Below are 18817 nucleotides of genomic sequence, written 5' to 3'. Positions count from 1 at the left end.
GCACTGTGCTTATTTTCTTCCTATCTTGATATTAAGTTGTGTGTTCTTCTAAATCTTCAAGTTATTTTTGCAGATCTTGGGTTGATAAGAGTATTCTGATGGGCCTGTTCTTGGATTTCGGTAATTTTTTTCTCCTGGGATGAGGATCTATCTATCCTGCCTTGCACTCTCCTATAGAACCCCTCTATCCAGCGGCTTCTTTGAAAAGCTTCTGCCAAGTAAAATAAAGCTAGAATGTAAGCTACAGATAAAGTACAAGAGTTCACTTTGAAAAATAGAACGAAATCCTAGAAAGCGTTTGTCCCATGCCTGTAAGTAAGTAAAGCAGTGAAATGAGGATGAGACACGAGGGGATAAACAATAGACCAACATGGGAACAAACCATGGGCCAGAAAAAGAAGTATTGTCACAAGAAAAATAAAATGCAATGCCAGGATTAACTCTTAATTAGAAGCACAAAGGAAGAGACTCAAGAGTTCATAAACTGCAAACCGGGGTGGGGGGTGGCTCCAAGGAGTGGGGGGTAGGGGGAGTGGGGGAGGGAAAAGGGAAGAAAAGCTTCAGACATTTCCACCAAACTCAGAAGGAAGGAAGATAAGATAAACATGAAGAAAAAGGAGAGAATATTCGAAATCCAGAAAATGATGAACCAATAGACAAAGAACTTCTTTCCCCCAGAAAGTACAGAACCGTAAACATTGCTTCAACTGAAGAACATTTGAGTACTCAAATTAAAAATATTAACAGAATAACAGATGCAGCTTGGTGAAATCTTAGAACTTGAAGGATAAGGGAAGTATTACAAGTAGCTTCTGGTGTCTTGTTTGTACTTAACTTTTCCTAACAAGGAAAAAAATACGTGTGGAAAACAAGTTGAAACACTGAAAATACTCATTTCTGGCCCCCTGGAGGAGAGGGGCTCTGATAATAGTCACAGTAGATATTAACTTAAACAACTTCTTTCAAGGATGACTTAGGAGCTTCTCCAGTTAGCATCCTTAGGCACGTGGGGCCGTGGCAGATAACCACAGGGTTGTGCGGCGGATAGATAGTAGTCTTTCTACACGTATTTTAATTAATGGAGCCCCAGGGCAAATATAGTCCCCACGCCAGATTTGTTGTGACTTCTCTTCTCCTTTCAAGACCATTTTTCAAAGCAGTTCCCTTGTGGCCTGACTTGGGGGTAGGGGTGGGGTTGCAGTCTTGTGTAATGGTGATGGATCTCGGGTGTTAGAACAATGTTACACAACCCTGCATTTTTATCATTCTAGTGACTTTTGCTGGGCAAGGGGCGCTTACTTCCCTGCCAGATATTTATACCAGCTAATCAGAGGCTTGATACAATACAGATGGTGATAACCTTTTGCCTTACGATGTCCACGTTGCCTGTTTTTCTTAGGCAGCAGAAGGTTTGCCTCATTCAATATTCTGGACCAGAAGGTTCTATTTCTCACAATGCCTTACAAGGGTAGCAGATGATGTAAACTATTTCAGGAACCCTGAAAGGAGAGTCAAGTGCCAGGCCTCTACCACATTCCACAAACTTTACCAGAGATCTATTTACTTCTTAGATCTGTGGGATGAAAATGTTTTTATTGAATTATGTTTTAATTCAAGTATGATGAAGCACAAAGATTGGGGGAAGGGGGTAAAATATTTTCAGTAAATCATCCACTCCTCCTCTGTCTTTTAGAGTGCATTCCAAACCCAGATCTTGTGTAATTCTTCGCTTGGACTAGTAGTCCTGCTACTCTTCTGACTATTTTAAGCTTAATATATTGTCTTGCCAATAGATATAATGGTTCCGGTAAACACTTACCAATTCCCTGCAAGAAGAGCAGAAAAATGAAATCCTAGCTTAATGTGCTTTGCACGGAATGAGTAGTACAGCAAGAAAGCTCCGCAAAATCCCTAAATCCTAACCTGAATGTTAAGGAATATCATTGACGTGAGCTACAATTAATATTACAAAATAGTATTTGTGCAGTAGGACAGTAAACACACAAGAAGAAACCCTCGTCTTTTTTTGTACCAAACTATACAAAATAAAATACATGTGCACACACAAATATTCTCTACATCCCTGCTGCTCCCTCAAGACCAACTCTTTTTCAACTGTCTTCAGAGTATCCTAGAGTTTGTCCACTCACTCCCTCATTAATTCATTTATCAAATAAATATTTACGAATGCATACTCTGTGCCAGACAAGTCCAGAATACCACGCTGAAAAAGTCAGTTTGCTTTTTTCCTTCCTTCTACTTCCATCCAAATTCTCCCTTTCTTAGTGTCTTGCGTAAAGTTTCCTTCCACGGTCTTGTGGAAGAGAGGGTAATCGAAAGGAGCCAAATCCTATGGGAGTGTCTGTGGAGGGTAGGTTGTGATTCAGAGTGGAACAACCCATAAAGAGAGAGTTTATCACGTGGTAAAGAGCAAGGCCAGTGTAAACACAAGTTGCCCCATCTTGGAGTGCGAGAACTAGGAGCTGCCCTTCGAAGCCTAAAGTATATCTCTAAAGACAAACTAATACCTCACTTCATGCCACTCATCACGGATGATTGGATTTCCCCCCCCAGAGGTGGTCCTGAATCAAAAAATCGTGTGTGTGTGTGTGTGTGTGTGTGTGTGTGTGTGTATCTCTGTCCTTTCCGATTATTATTTATATCGATAGGGCTGAAAATATAAATGTTCATACACATTTCAATGTAAATGCATATGATAAAAGGTAAATATGTAGGATGCATTGAAATTCCCTTCAATTGTTGTTGTTCTTGACACTCAGATTATCATTTACTTGGCCAGAAGGAGCTCCTTCAGGCTGGTTTCTGATTCTCTTTGGCCCTTAGCGGTAGTAGGCTTTTGAGAGCGGGAGGTGAAGTGTTTGAATACTTCTCAAATTGCTGGTTTTCCAGATGTTTTCCAGAGTCATTTTTAGTTTCCTTTAATTGTCTTTAAGCTCAGGTTTAGTGGCTTTATCTAATTAGCTCACGAACAGTAATAAAGTTTGGTAAGAGTTATTAAATTAGAGTCAGTCACTCTGACTTCTCTACTAATGAAGACATGGATCATATAATCTGAGAGAATCTGGAGCTTTTAACTGCGTCTGCCCTTTAAATGAATTATATTTTATTTTTTTAAAATCTCATCATCTCCTTTTAATTTTAACAAAACAGGATATACTTGTCGTTCTTCCTAACTACCTTCTGACTATACTGAATTCTTTCTAAGAACTTGTCAGAAAATATACCCTGGCACTTCTTCACCTTTCCAACCCATTTCTGATGGAAAGCAGCAACAGCAAATTCCATTACGATACCAGATTCCCCACTGGACTCATTGTGCTTTTTGCAGTTTATGATAAAAACCATCATGATGTGACGATAAATAGATACCTTTAATAAAAAGGTTTCATTTCCCCCTTCTGTCTATAGAGGAGGGATAGCAGATTACAAAGCATAACTCACTTGTCCTAAAATAGTAAAGCCCAAGTGTCAGACTGAATAAATCTGTATTTTCTCAGAAAGATAGGACAGCATCAAAATCAGCTGATTTTTTGCTAATACCGGGTGGTCCCCAAAAGATGAAGGATTGAGTGAATTCTGGAGGAGTTTTGGAGGAGCAGTGGAAAAACAAACATGGGAAGTAGGTTGGCCATTATCAACTCTGGAAAAGTCATTTTCTGTTAAATTTTCTTCTGATTAGACATTTGATATATGATCATGAGGTGGTTCAGCTAAGTCGGGAGATGGGCAGCTAGCTGGATGTACTTGGAAAGAGATACATAGGACTCACATTTGGTTCATTTGTCAAGAGCCTGAAAATTCATAAAAATAACGTAACAATAAGTGATAATAATATGAATAAAAATTCATTCCATAAGCATTTGCTGCTCTTCATTAACAAGGTGCGCAAAGGGGATGAGGATGCCGCCACTGATGACAATGATACATTTTAAGTGCTTTTAGGGTTTTTTGTGGGTCTGTGAGAAGGTCATCGTAGGCGCTGGTCTGTGCCTGTTTCTGTTTTACTCTCATTGATCAGAGTTTGTTCTCACTCTCGTGACATGCTAATGATCTTCACAAACGCTGTTCTATATAAGAGGGGAAGCACATAGTAGACCGACACAATGCAGACTTATACTAACTTCCTTTATTTCACTACAGCAAATTCTTCGTCACTCTAGAGAAAACTCAACAAAAGTTATATTCCTCATTACCGACGGATATTCCAATGGGGGAGATCCCAGGCCAGTTGCAGCATCTCTGCGAGATTTTGGAGTGGAGATCTTCACGTTTGGCATATGGCAAGGGAACATTCGAGAACTGAATGACATGGCTTCCACCCCAAAGGAGGAGCACTGCTACCTGCTCCACAGTTTTGAAGAATTTGAGGCTTTAGCTCGCCGGGCATTGCACGAAGGTGAGGCAAACCCAATGGCATGACGTGATGCATTTTAATGGGGGTTCCTTCTCTCCTACTGCTTGAAGCTTGTTGGAGGGTAACAGCAAACCCTGTAAAGTCTTCCCTGAGCATGGTGCCCGTGTGTCCTTGGTGTATTGGGAGATGCGCTGAACTTCATAAATAGACATGACAGTCTGACTCGCAACAAGAGTGTTTGTTTTCCTTTATTTGTTTTGTAACAGCCGCGATGGTTTTCACTAGACTGTCCATATGCTCCCACCTGGAACCGTTAGAATCAATGGAATGAATTTAGGTGTGTTTTGAGGCCACACACAGAGCGGGAAGCCTTGACTTAGATCTATTTATAGTCATCTGGAAGAATGAAGTAAACATGCAGAGACAGACATAGTGAATCTCACCAGAGTGTTTCCAGAAATACACATGAAGATAAAGGGACAATAAATACTTAACACGTACTTCTTGACCTGGTGGTCTGAAGACTCATGTGCTTACGCGTATGTTGAAGAGCATTACCCCAACAAGGAATGAAGTCAGTAAACCCATTCATTAGAGTTTGCTCTACACCATTTGTAAGGATGTTTAGTTGTGTGGTGTAGGTTAGATGGACTTCCAGGCGTCATACGGGCATGTGTCTTGATAAGCCCCCCGGGAAAGTAAAATTGGGAAGGAATGACAGGAAATCCAGCCTCAGACCAAAACCATGCAGCGAGTTAGGCTTGATCCTTGAAGGTATCCATGTGAAAGATTCAGGTTCATGGGCAAATCATAGCCATGTGAGGTTTCAGGCAATTAGTGATATTCGTGAGAAAGAGATCAGCCCTATCATAGTTCCAAGAGAAGCGTTTAAGAGCAGGATCTCAGACTAGCTATGGATATAGCAAAAAATTTAAGTCACCTACTTGTGGAGAGGCTTTTGGCAAATTCTTTAGCTTTTACCCTCTTTAAGTTTCTTGTTAATTGAATAGGATATGAGAATAGTACCTCCTCTATAGGAGTGTCACAAGGCTTAAATGGGTTTGTACATATAAAGTGATTGGAAAAGTTACTGAGGGCTTATTATCCACAGGCCTCATTAACCATCCTCTACTATTCTTACCATAGGCAATTTATCTAACATCTACAAGCCTTACTTCCTCTGCTTTTAAAATGGAGATATTATAATGCATACATATGGTTTTGTCAAGAGGATTAAATAAAATATTTAAATATTACTAAGTGTAGTGTTATCACATGGCAGAAATTCAGTACCTGTGGGGCTTCCTTTATTTCTCCTTTTCTCAGGGAAAAGTGGTATGTTGAGTGGGAAGGCCAGGTGGCTGTTACTAGCTGGGATTCTGAAATCATGGGTGTTACCTGCTGTGTTCTACAAGACTAATTTCCAGTCCTACCATCCCTCTGCTTGTAGGATTGGAGCCTTCTAGAACCCTAATGCCAAGTTGACCCAGAAGCTGAGTTGGGATAGAGTGTTCTTTTGGTTACAGTATTGCAACAGAGTTTTAGAAGGCATCACTTTTATTACAATAAACAAATATCTAGGATGCATAATTCTCTGATCAAGTTTCCAGATTTGATAAGGAAAGATCCTGTTCCTATTGCAAAGACATGATCAACTCAAAGGAAATGAGCCTCATATTCCCTGCCTTTAAGTCCTCTGAAGCTATTTTCAATTTGGATGGATCCACTTTTGGTCTCAAGACCATCCATGTTTCTGGCCATACTCAGTAGACCTGGGTTACAGAATAATAGCTTTCCCCATGCATAACACATATACTTACCTCTCTCAGACCTGAATGCCAGTGTACCGGTGTTGGTAGCCTGATCTTTCTTGGTCCTACGTTACTCTACTGCCAGATAATTTCATGGCCCAGTGCCTCAGAGCTAAGTGTGCATGTTGCAGACCTTTTACCCATACCACAGTCTCGTAGATGGAGCTTTAATCGGGTACCTGATTGTACCAGCCTCTTTCCCTTGTGGCTGGAATCCTCTCTTTACTTTGCCCCTGGTGTATAGTTCAGAATCTTAAGACAGACACAGATGTTGTATAAATGAGGCCATCAGCAGTCTTCTTTCCGGGTGTTCAGTTGCAGTGCATGTGTCTTGCTCGGACTCACACATTTGAATTCCTGCGAGGGGCCCATCACTCTATCTGGGCCCAGCACCTGCCCAGCGATTTGGACTAAGACTTCTGAACTTCTTCAGCAGAGTGAACAAAACTTATTATTTGCCTGATTCTAGGTCATCCATTCTGGATCGATCTTCAACCATACCCTGCCCTGTTAAGTCACTTTCTGAATGACCCTGCCTGAGTTACTGATTTCCCAGCATGCCTCACTTCAGAACATGGCTGAAGTCATCAGTATGATCTCCAGTCACATAAAACATGAAAAGTTACTTAACATTGAGAAAGAAGCCATCTTCTGGTTCTATTATTAAGTTTGTGTGGTGCTGTTAAGTCTTTATCCAATAACTATAGAAGTGATGATACTCTGTTCTTAAGCCAGTAGCTCATAATCCAAACCCTTATGCAGCAGTTAAGATTGTAATTTTATTTATCTTTTTGAAAAAGGGTTTTGGAAATCTAGTTACTGCTGCCTGACCTCATATTGTGGCAGTGGAACAGTGCTGGTGTGGAAGCCAGGGGAGTGACCTGGGGAACCGACTGTATTACTTCCTGCTGCATCTGGAGATTCCTTGCCCAAGGGCTTAATTCCTGCCTGACCCCGCGTGGCCTTGAGAGTTTACGAGGAGGTCCCAGCCTGAAATGACTGTACTGGCTGAAACAAAGTCCCAGCCTGTTGTCGTGCGCAGGACACACATGCATATTTGGGTGGGAGGGTTGGGCCGTTGGGAATTGGACGGATATGAAAAGCTATTTTCTCCAATTTGCACCTCAGTTTTCACAACTGGAGAATGTACCATTGAACTGCTAATTTGTTTTTTATTACCCTGTGTCATCGACAGATCTGCCTTCTGGGAGTTTTATTCAAGAGGATATGTCCCATTGCTCGTATCTGTGTGAAGCTGGCCAGGAGTGCTGTGACCGCATGGCGAGCTGCAAATGTGGGACACACACGGGTCAGTTTGAGTGCATCTGTGAGAAGGGCTATTATGGGAAAGGTCTGCAGTACGAATGCACAGGTGAGTCTCCAGTTTGGGTGTAATTGTGTCAGTTATCTGTTGTGTAAAAAAAGCTCTCCGATCTCAATGGCTTAACACATTTATTCATTGGTTGGTTGGTTGGTTGGTTGATGTACGTGTGCATGTATTTATTATTGTTCATGAATCTTTGGGTCAGTTGGGCAGCTTCTTTAGTCTCAGCTGTGCCAACTCAAACAGTGTCATTAGCTAGGAGTTGGGTAGGCTGCCTCGCTGATCTTAGCTGGGTTTTCCTACCTATTTGGGGATCAACTGGCTGGAACCTGGTCTACAACTACTTTGTCTATGACCACGAGATTGGTCTTTAGGGGGCCTCTCAGATGCTATCAGGCTATCCTGGGCTTGTTTACGAGGTGGTGGCCAAAGTCCCAGAGGGAGAAAGGAAGTTTGCAAGGCCTCATAAAGCCTTGATGTTCCTAGATTTGGGAAAGGAAGATTTGGGGTCTTCTGTTATAATCGATCAATAATCAGATCCATCCTATAGGCACTTTAGCCAAAATATGCCTTAGTCTCTGTAGGAGACTGGTTCTCAGGCCAGAATGTGTGGGATTTTGCCACAAAAAAATGCAACATTGGTTTGATGACTTTTCAGCTCCTCACAAGCCTCCTCCAAGGGACATCAGAAAACTTGCTTCAAGGGACATCACTTCACAGTAGAATTCACCGCATCAACATTGTCAAGTTACCTGCTCTAGATTTCCTCACAAGAGGATCTTTATAGTTCTCATATTTTATTAGCAAGGCCAAGAAGAGCAATTTAGGACTCCGGTGTTTTACATTATATTTTAGGAAATACTTCTAAGTATATTCTCCTAATTTTTGGAAGTGGTATAGGGCTTTCTGTGATACCATTTTGTTTGTTCTGTTTTACCTAAAAGGCAACATTGCTATTTGGGAAGAATGTATTCTCATGGAAATGAACAGCCATCAGGAAAAATTTAGGAGCAGTTGGTTTACTTTTCACTGTACCATGTGGTCTTTCGCTGCCTGTTTCATGTGAACATTATTTTATTCTGACATTTGGAAGGTAGGTAGGCCTGCTCAACAGCACAGAAAGGAGTCTACGTGACCTGCTATCCCTCTTTCCTGTTTTCTCCTTCTAGGACATTTCCTTTTGTGTTCTTCTTTTATTCTCCTTTATTCCCGTTGCCCCTCAGTTCCCCTCCTTTAATTTCTCCTTCCTCCCCTGGCCCTGGTCCCAGCAGGCAGGCACATACTTCCTAGGTCCAAGTGTCCATGCTCACCCAGCAAATCACTCCTTTCTTGGCTCTGCTCCTACCCCACCCAGCAGGAATTCTCATTTGAGCAGAAGAAAGGGGAAAGAAATCAGCCCAACTGCCTCTGAGTTGGCAAAATGCCTCCCCTGGAATCTTCCCACACTTTCATCAACAGTCCAGCTTGGCACCCTCCCCAACACCCCCTCCTTTCCCCTCCTCCCACCCTAGCCCACCAGACACAGGCAGAAGCTCTCATTTTCTTTGCTGCATGCTGTAGTCAGCATGTCTGCTTTCCGTGTGGTCGTAGACTGATCCCTTCCTTGCCAACAAGCCACTGCCGGGTGGCTGCCCAACAGCCTCAGCCATGCTGGGCTGTAGCTCCCCCTGCTCCCCAGCCCTATAATCTCACACCCCAAGGGATAAGTGGCAGGGAGATGGGGGCAGTTCACAAACCCACTACCCCTGAAGTACTGTGGCGGCTCCTGGTCGTACATTCCAGGCTGAGAGGCACAGCGGTCTATAATATATGTGAGGTTGGGTGGGCCTGGCAGCAGAGCCCCAGAGAGGGGACAGGAGTCCTTTTGCAGCTGGCTCTTGCCAAGAACACCAAGCAGAAAAGGATTCATTTATCCACCCCTTCTCATAAATGAGTAGGCCTCAGCTTACCACTTCCTTTCATGCGAGATTTAAATGAGATATAGTTGCATCCATACACACATTCACACTGTCACCTTTAGTATTTATTGCTAAGGGTTAGGAAAGGCGTGCTGGAACCTCAAGGTTTGTGCTGTGATTTGTATATTTGTAGGAGACTGCACCCATCACAGGCTTCTCCTACATGCTAAGAACTAAGAGAAAAGAAATTAATTACATCTTTCCTATGGCATGAAGGACTCATTCATTACCAGACTCTTTAAGAAAGGCAACAGGAAATATCAGCCCTAAGTCATCCAGTACCGAAAACCTAGAAGCCATGAGCCCCTTTTAAAATATTGACAGATGTTATCGAGCATGTTTTTCAGGTCAGGCCCTGTGCTAGACACCAGGCAGGGATTTGACAGTGAGCTGGCAGACATGGTCCTCACCTGCTGCGAACCTACAGTCTGCGCACACAAGTCAGTCTGTAACCACAAGCCATGATGTGTGCTATTAAGTAGAAAGGCCCGTGCTCTAAGGAAGGAACTGGAGGGAAGGCTCTACTAAGATCGTCCGTCTAAGATCTGAAGGTGCCTTGATGAGAGCTGTTTTCTCGCTCCTGGAGAGGATGTTAAGCTTTTGTTTTGAAGAGCTGGAATTCTGAGTATTTTTCCTCAGTGTAGAAACAGTACCTTTCAGAACCAAATCATTCCTCTCTAGAGCCAGAAGAACCCTTAGAGCTTATCTACGTGAAATCCCTCATTCAACAAGAGGAAATTGAGGTCTTAGGAAAGATGCATACTTTGCTTAAGACAGCATGTCTGTCATCAGCGGGACCCCAAAAGAGACCCAGGACACTTTTCTCCAAGTTCTGTGTTATTTCCAAGATATTGCACTGCTCATTTTGTATTTTTGAGAATAGCTTATATACATCGCTTTTCAGAGACCATAGACACTGAACTGTGTGCAGAGTGTTTAAAAACACAGGAAGATCTGGCTCAAATTCAGTCTGTGCCAATGATAAGCGATATAGCTTTGGACTCTTAGTTTTTTCTGAGACTTGGTTTCTTCTGTAAAATGTGCTTATTAATGGTGTATATAGATAGATATACCTAGATACAGATTTATGTATGTACACACATATATATCTTTGTATATAGAAATCACAGATATGTGTGTATGTGTGTATACATATATATATATTTCTCAAGTATATATATATTTAGGTTGTGAGAATTACTTAGACTTCTTAGGATAGTATCTGGCACATCGATTCTTAATCAGTGGTACTTTTATTATTAACCATTATTGTGAGATGATTTACATACTATTATGAGAAAGTTAAGGAATGAATATTAAAGTCGTTACCTCATGTATGAGATACTTGAAGATAAATGACACCATATATTTTATAAAACTTTGCCGCAGAGGATGAGGAAGATCTGTACATGCAGAATGCCATCAAGAAGGCTTACACCTACTAAAGGTGGAATACGGGGTTTTTGTTTTTTTGGGTTTTTTTTTCTGTTTTTTTGGATTTTTGTTTTGAGAGAGAGAGAGAGAACATGCATGAGTGCAGGGAGGGCCAAAGAGAGAGGGGAAGAGAGGATCCCAACCAGGCTCCACACTCTGCACAGAGCCTGGCACAGGGCTCAGTCCCACAACCCTGAGGTCATGACCTGAGCTGAAATCAGGAGTTGGACGCTTAAATGACTGAGCCACCCGTGCACCCCCGGTATAAATTTTGACCTGATGAGTCTCTGGTGAAAATCAAGAATACCGAGTGAGAGAAGGCAGTGGGATAATACACCACTGGATGTTGAAGAAAGTGGAGCTTGGTTGCTTTGATTAGGGAGAAAATACCCTGAGGTTAATTGTATTTATCAATTTCATAGACAGGAATGCTGGAGCTAGCTGTAAGGGCTTTGCTCACTTGGGAGATTTGGAAACTCTACCCATGATCATATGGGAAGTAAGTGGCCGAGCTGAAGCAGAATCCAGGTCTCCTAACTCCATAGGGTCTTTCCTTTATTTTAGTCTCTCCTGGTGCTGTGAGAAAGCTGACGACTGTGGTATCACTAAGCTCTTCTCTTTTTCCCTACTTGTTCTCGGTGATTGGCAATCAGGGTTGCCTGGGTTCTCAAACAATGACTTTGCTCAGCCCTGTCCAAGACATGAAATGGCCTGAGCACCATAGCCACGGTAAGCAGCTGCTTCACGGACAAGACCTTGATGCACAAAAAGATTTTAATCATTGCAGATCCATTCCATAGCCTGAGCATTTTAACTTGAATGCAAGCTCGAAGACATTCATTAGCAGTTACTAACAAGTAGTACTTTGTCAAAAGAGTTCAGTTTTATGAGACATTTCTTAATGTGCTTAAACTGGTTTTTAATTTCTGTTGGCTCAAAACTTGAGTTCATTTTAAAATAATCACATGCTTTTAGCTGGTGGTCTCAGAGAGTGTGTGCTAATTGGTTTTACAGAGGTGAGGACCATATAATAAATAGATAATCCAAGGTAGAATGTTGCTTTGTTCATTTGTATAAGAGGGCTGACCGTAAAAACCATATTTGACAGAAGTTCAGATAACACTAAAAACTCTGCTAGGGAAAGAGAATCCAAAATATAGTTGTAATACTTAAAGATCCGTTCCCCCAGATAGTCCAGTCTCAGGGGGAGGCATTGCAATAAAAGAAATCCAGTACAGCAATCAAAATAAATTTCAAAATAGTGTAAGTCCTTTTCTTGATTTTCTCTAACTCCAGAACAGGGATATATAGACCACAGCAATTCTTAAAATCTCACTTTCCTCATCATTCTTTCCCTTAGAAACCATAACTCTTCTGCACTTATCTCTTCAAATTCCTCTCTACACACACACACACACACACACACACACACACTCTCTCTCTCTCTCTCTCTCTCTCTCTCAACCTCAAGCACAATTGTGCCTTCCAAGCCCTAACTCAAACTCCTTACCCTTCTCACTCTCTCCTCTTGAGTCTGCATCACCCTCTGGGGAACCTCAAAGGGAGAAAGGCCAGGAACACTTGCATATCAATCCTTTTTTGTTGTTGTCTTCTAAAAGGCTTATGATATTTTGTTTTTTAAAAAAACCTCAGTTTTTTTTTTTTCTGATGAAAATGACTCCGTTCATTTACTGTAAATATTTTGTATGATTCAGAAATTCAGGTATGGAATTTTTATAAAAGATTTTATTTATTTATTTGAAAGAGTGAGAGAAAGAGAAGGAGCACGAGGGAGGGGAGGGGAAGAGGGAGAAACAGACTGCCCACTGGGCAGGGAGCCTGACTCAGGATTCAGGGCTATCCCAGGACCCTGAGATCATGACCTAAACCGAAGCCAGAGGCCCAACTGACTGAGCCACCAGGCACCCCTCAGGTGTGGAATTTTAACACAGCATGTCCACATTTAAAGGGTTGAGAAGATGTTCCCTTAGGATTAGTAATTGAACTTCAGCCAAGGGAACTGTACTACAGAAGTGTGGAGTCTAATGAAAAGAAGGTGTTACTTCCATTTCTAGCTCTAGCATTCCTTTTTTCATCCTACATCTTTGACATTGGCATTTGGACAGTGATAAGGATGTGATGTGGATGACTGCAATAATAACTATAATAATTTATTAATATTTAAAGGGTGCTTATGATATTCCAGGTCCTTTCCCAAGCACTGATATGTATTAACTCATAACTCTCTGGAGTATTGCTCCATTTTAAAGTCTGGGAGGTTGAATAACTAGTCCTGAGTCAGCTAATAGACCTGGGAGGTAAACCCAGGTTGTCTGGTTCTAGAGCCTACCATCTGACCATAGAGATAGACATTTAACAAATGAGTGCACAATTAAAAATACAATTTCAGATTTTGTTAAGTATTAGTTTGGCCTTTATGAGGTCATCAATGTTAATTAGCAGCCTCATATGTTTTAACCAAATACTAGGAAGGAAAAGAAGAAGATGAGTTATAAAATATAGATCTGCTCAATGTTTTTTAGTTATGACTCATTCATAGAATAAACTTCAAGCTTCTTAGCATAGCATAAAGGCTTTGCCTGAGTTGGCCTGTCTTTACCCTTTGAGCTAAAAGCTGGAAATAGTTATAGTTTACACCAAGTATCATGCTATTTCATTCCTCAGACTTTTTTTGTGCTTCTTCTGGTTCCCTTCCCCACCACACCCAACTCTTTGTCCTGCTTCATCACTAGTGACTCTAACGGGCACTGACAAATTTATTATGTGTGCCCACTGCCTACCTTCAGTACTGCCTACCTTCAGTACTCCAGAGGAAGGATGTAGGTAAGAGGGCAAGTTTAATACCAGAATCTAAAATGGATGAGAACTCATTATTGAAATCTCAGGCAAAAGCTTGGATTCCGTGTCTGCCTTGGGCACCACAAGATCCCTAGCCCAAAGGCACATGGGAAGAAATTTTTAAGAATGTCTTTTTTTAATGTAAAATATTTACATTGGGCTAAACCTTGTCAACAATAAATCAAATTCAGGGTATGGTCGATATCCTGGAGTAGTCATTTTTAGATGGCTAGATCATCACATCAGTTGTGAACAGCCAGTGAACTCTTGTTGTAAATCCAAGCAATGGCAGACGTGCTAAGCTTTCCCCTGAAGGGATTTGAGAGATGCAGAGTATGAAGACAATAGGCATCTTGAGGACACTGCTTCTTTGTAGACATTGACTCCATTTCAGTGAATTTGGAACAATCTGCAGATGGAAAATTATAGCTGGATGAGGGCCAAGGCTGAGGGCTGGATAACGAGTGACAGCCCCAGTTGTATTATTTTTCATAAAAGGAGGATACACTGTAGAAATAGAAACACTAAAATATTTGTGTGGAAGTATCTCATACATGTAAATATATGCGCAGGAATCCCCACCCCTGTGCTGCGCACAGACATTTTCCTGTCTAAATATTATGTCATTTCTTTGGAAAGAGAGAGGACAGAGAGCTCTAGAAATTCTTGAATGGAAATCAAAACATTTGGCAATCTTGTTCTCTGAGCAGGGCTTAGCTTTTTTTTTTTTTCCCCAAAAACATCCCCAGTGGTGCCTGATAATGGATATGTAAGGTATAAAGAATCTGTACACCGTATTCCTATTTGCTTTTTATGAGGGAATATTCTTAGCAGGTTGACACTGGTTACCATCAACTTTGGGAGGGGGATGGGTAACTGTTGCCTAGAGTAGGCTAGTTTGTTCAGTTTTTCCACTGAATAAGGTAGGTATTCAGTCCTGGTGGTGTTTGATTTTGTAACAGGAAAATGCATGGAATCAGACGCATTTAACCACAGGTGTGAAACATCACCAAACTCCAAAGTCAGTAAATTTTATATTCAGTTCAGTTATTGTATTCTTCAGTTCTGTGATTTCTTTCCTTTTCTTTGAGAGAGAGAGAGAACAAGCATGTGGGGCAGGAAGGAGCAGGGGAAAGAGAGAATCGGAGGCAGGCTCCACTGCCACCATGGAGCCCAACTCAGGGCTTGATCCCATAACCTGAACCTAAATCAAGAGTCAGCCGATTCAGGTACTGAGCCACCCAGGCACCCTTCTCTTAGGTACGTTCTTCTGTCTCTCTGTTGACGTTCTCGCCGTGCTCATCCAGTCTCCTCCTGGGCTCAGGGAGCATCTTTAGGACCCATTACTTTGAACTATAACAGGTAAGTTAGTCATCCCCATTTCATCAAGTTCTTTCCCCGCCCTGAGGTATTACATTGTTCTTTTATTTGACACATATTTCTCTGTTTCTCTATTTTTCTTGACTCTGTGTTGGTTTCTGTGCCGTAGATAAAACAGCCACCTCTCCCAGTCTTGAAGGAATGACCTCATGTCGGAGATGAACCTTAACTCTGATTGTCTCTCAAAACTTTGTGATTGTCCAAGCAGCCGTTTTTATTGTTAGTGGCTCCCAGTTGTTGAGGGTGCGCCAAGACCCGAGCGTGTCCCAAAGGGGAGGGCTGAGATAGCATCTGACTGCAGGCTGGTTAGAAGCCAGACCATCACGCAGCTTTTAAAGTATGCAAATATGTATAGTCTTGTGGGAATGCTGGTAGACACCCTGCCCACCTCCAGAGCCAGGAGATCTGGAAGTGTCCCCTCGGTGGCAGTGGTAAAAATTGAGGCTCCAGTGGAGTGTGTAAGCTCTTTCGAGGGAGATATTCGTGTCTGTCAGGAGGCTGAAGGAAAGCTCCAAGGTAGCATCCACTTGCCTCCATTCCTTCAAAACAGAAGGCCTCTGTGTGCCAAACCTGAGACCTACGCCTGCAGGCCAAGCTCCAGGATAAGCAGCAGGCCTCTTTGAAAGAAAGACAAGAGGGTGTCTTTCAGTCTGCTGTCTGTGTGGTGCCCTGGGGTGGTAGCCTACCCAAGACTATCTCTCCCATTGGTACCATATGTAGGACCCAGGAGCACCAGCCCCGGGCCACCAGAGCCAGGGGATTAAGGGGCACCCTCTGGGCCGCAGCTGCAAAGCCAGGACACCAGATGGAAGATGCTGCCACTGTAGAGTGTGGCAGAGGGACTATGTACAGATGGTTCCTGCTGGGAAAAAGGGAAAAAAGCCTAGTGTTTAAAACAAACGAACAAGATGGTGCCCAGCAACTAGAGCAAGTGTGAAGATGGTGCCCGCCAGCCAGAAGGCTTCCAGCTGTGAGCTGCCTGAGATGACTGCCCTCAGGTTGGCCCTGTAAGGCTAGCAAACAGGCCTCATCCCGTGAAGTCTGGGAGCCCCTGGATGGGCTGCTCCCGCTGAGTGGGGGCGAGGGAGCAGTAGGAGCGCCATGAGAGCTGCTTCTCTGTTGGTTACAGCCCTGTGCAGCTGTGGATGTGAACCTTTGGTCTGGTTGGTTTTCAAAACTAGATGTTTCTGGGGCTGATCAATCAGGTGTAGGTCTTAGGAGTTCAGGTGCCTGATGTGGGGTTCAAACCTTTCCCTCCTTAGGGAGAATCTCAGGGCTTTACATTTCCTCACAGTGGTGGGTCACCCCAGGTAGGGATGGGGTTTACGGAGAGATTGTGTCCTAGACTCTTCTACCCGCCTTGGTGTGGGTCTGATGCATAGGGCTTGCTCAGTCTTTAGATTGTTTTTAGAGGAAGTTGTTCCATATATAGCCGCAGAGGTGATATGTCTTTGGGACAAGGTGAGCCTAGGATCCTCTTCCGTTGCCATTTTAAACCTGAACCTCCCAAAGTCAGTATGTTGTATTTTTTTTCTTTTTGAAATACTCATAAAAATATATCCAGTATTCTAAAATGTCAAAATAAACATTATAACTAATTCCTGCTTATGATATCATTATGAAATCTTACCTTTTTCCTTCTATTCCCTGGCCCCGTAACTCCAACAACAATGAAAAGGACACAAAGGAAAACATTTAACATCTGCTAATTGATAGTCTTTAAATATTTTGCTCACATAACCCCTAAAAAATTGAAAACCCATATACCCCTTGTTGAAAGTAGCTGTTGGAAAAATTTCAGCAGGATTTTAACAGATGGTATTTATTGAGTTGTTTTTTTTTTAAGATTGTATTTATTTATTTGACAGAGATGTGAGAGCACAAATGGGGAATGGCAGGCAGAGGGAGAGGGAGAAGCAGGATCCCCGCTGAGCAGGGAGCCTGATGTGGGACTCGATCCGAGGGTTCTGGGATCATGACCTGAGCCAAAGGCAGATGCTTAACGGACTGAGCCACCCAGGTGCCCCTGTATTGACTTCTAAAATAAGACTATGATATCACTTTTAAATGTACCCATTGAAATCTAAATATTATAACAAATTTGCTTCTTTCTAGTAGTAATCCCTTTATGAAGCAGCTTTTTACAATGCAGAAACTGTGCATGGTTTCTTGTTTTCTTAGAGCTTGTCCATTCTACTTGCACCACTTCATTGAAATGCAGTGTATTTTTATACTTTAAAGCCTTTTATGAATCACAGAATTCTGCTCTGCCACAAAAATTATGGACATACATTGAAATTTATAAATTTTCTGTGACCCAAAATTGCTGTTCAATTGGGTTATTATTATAAGTGTTATTTGTATAAAATTTGTCAAAGATAATATTCCTTTTGATACTTACTACCTGTAGAAATAAGCTGCTGTTGGAGACTCATGTCTTCGTGAGATGGATTATGATTAATTCATGTGTCCATGGACTTCTGTTGTTAGAGTAAGAGAGCACACAACATCATTTCATTTCTATTTTTCACTTTTATAGGTTTTCGTGATGAAAACCTCCTTCACACAAATATGTAGATTGGGCTTGAAAGAGTTGTGTTATGTTGACATCACTCAGTTCTTTGAGTTCCTCCTGAGTTATGTGCCAAAAATAACATGAGTTATCCATCATCAAAAAAAAATTGCAGATCTATTAGCTGACTGTTCCCTTAAGTCCTTTTCCAATTTTATTGAAATTGAAGAATTGAAATACTTTTGACTTGCAAAAGGACTTATTACCCAATCATTACAATCATTATAATCATTCATTTTTTTCACAAGTTTCTCGGAAGTCCCCCAAAGAAACTTTGCTAGGACACGTTAAAAGACTACCCGTTACTATTTCACATGGAAGCGCTTTGTTTAATCTAATCATATCTGGGAAAATCAAAGCAATACAAATTTTAATAAACCTTTAGCAGTCCAGTAACTTCTGATAAAATTATTTTATCTTAGAATGTGCATTAATATATCCTTACCAAAATCTTGGAGCTATAGATTTAGCTTATTTATCTATGGACAAATATCTATATATAACCTATTTGTGAAAATATTTCACACAATTAAATCTATTTTCCAAATCAGACTTATTTTCTGAGATAAAAAGCCTCAATAAGCTAATGCAGATTCCGGTGGCCAACATATTATTTTAGATTTCCACAGTTGGCAAATAAGGCAGAGAGCCTGCTCTTGAGTTTCTCAGCTGGATAGAATATGTAGCTGGCCACCTTCAGTATTTCCCATGGATATGGTCTCCCTTGCTTTGCCCTCATCAGACTCCTCTGAAGAAGTGACATATTCTTTGACACTAGTCAGGAAGTTGAAAAGAAAAGGTGATAAATGAACAACACCTTTGTTCCCACTCTCCCAGCCTACAATATTTCTGAATTCAGAACATCCCAGAAATGAACCAAAATACTCCATTTCCAATGTTGGGAAATACAGAATGATATTTAACTTAAGTATGTGTAAAACAAGGAACATTTCTTAGAGGACTTGCTTATTGTACCTTAATTAAAGGAAGGTCTCCAGGTATCAAGATTTTGAGTCATGGTGGAGCTTTGCTGCCTTAGGACAGTGTACCCTAGTAAGGCTTAGAAGGGATGAAAAGCACACATTTCTTTTGAAAAATGAATGA

The 18817-nt window shown here is 41.6% G+C and overlaps 1 protein-coding gene across 2 annotated transcripts in view; it reads left to right on the top strand.

Annotated features, from left to right (window-relative positions):
* Window positions 1–18817, top strand: part of SVEP1 (sushi, von Willebrand factor type A, EGF and pentraxin domain containing 1) — a 179184-nt gene that overhangs the window by 21569 nt on the left and 138798 nt on the right. For both annotated transcript variants that reach the window (XM_032860832.1, XM_032860831.1), the window contains exons 2-3: window positions 4162–4417; window positions 7382–7558. In XM_032860832.1, the coding sequence (XP_032716723.1) occupies window positions 4162–4417; window positions 7382–7558 (433 nt within the window). The remainder of the gene's footprint in view (window positions 1–4161; window positions 4418–7381; window positions 7559–18817) is intronic.

The sequence above is a fragment of the Lontra canadensis genome, unplaced genomic scaffold, assembly GCF_010015895.1.
Source record: "Lontra canadensis isolate GAN:19392208 unplaced genomic scaffold, GSC_riverotter_1.0 scaffold19, whole genome shotgun sequence".
Lineage (NCBI taxonomy): Eukaryota > Metazoa > Chordata > Mammalia > Carnivora > Mustelidae > Lontra > Lontra canadensis.
The sequence above is the reverse complement of the archived record's forward strand: the minus strand, read 5'-3'. Positions and strand labels throughout refer to the sequence as shown.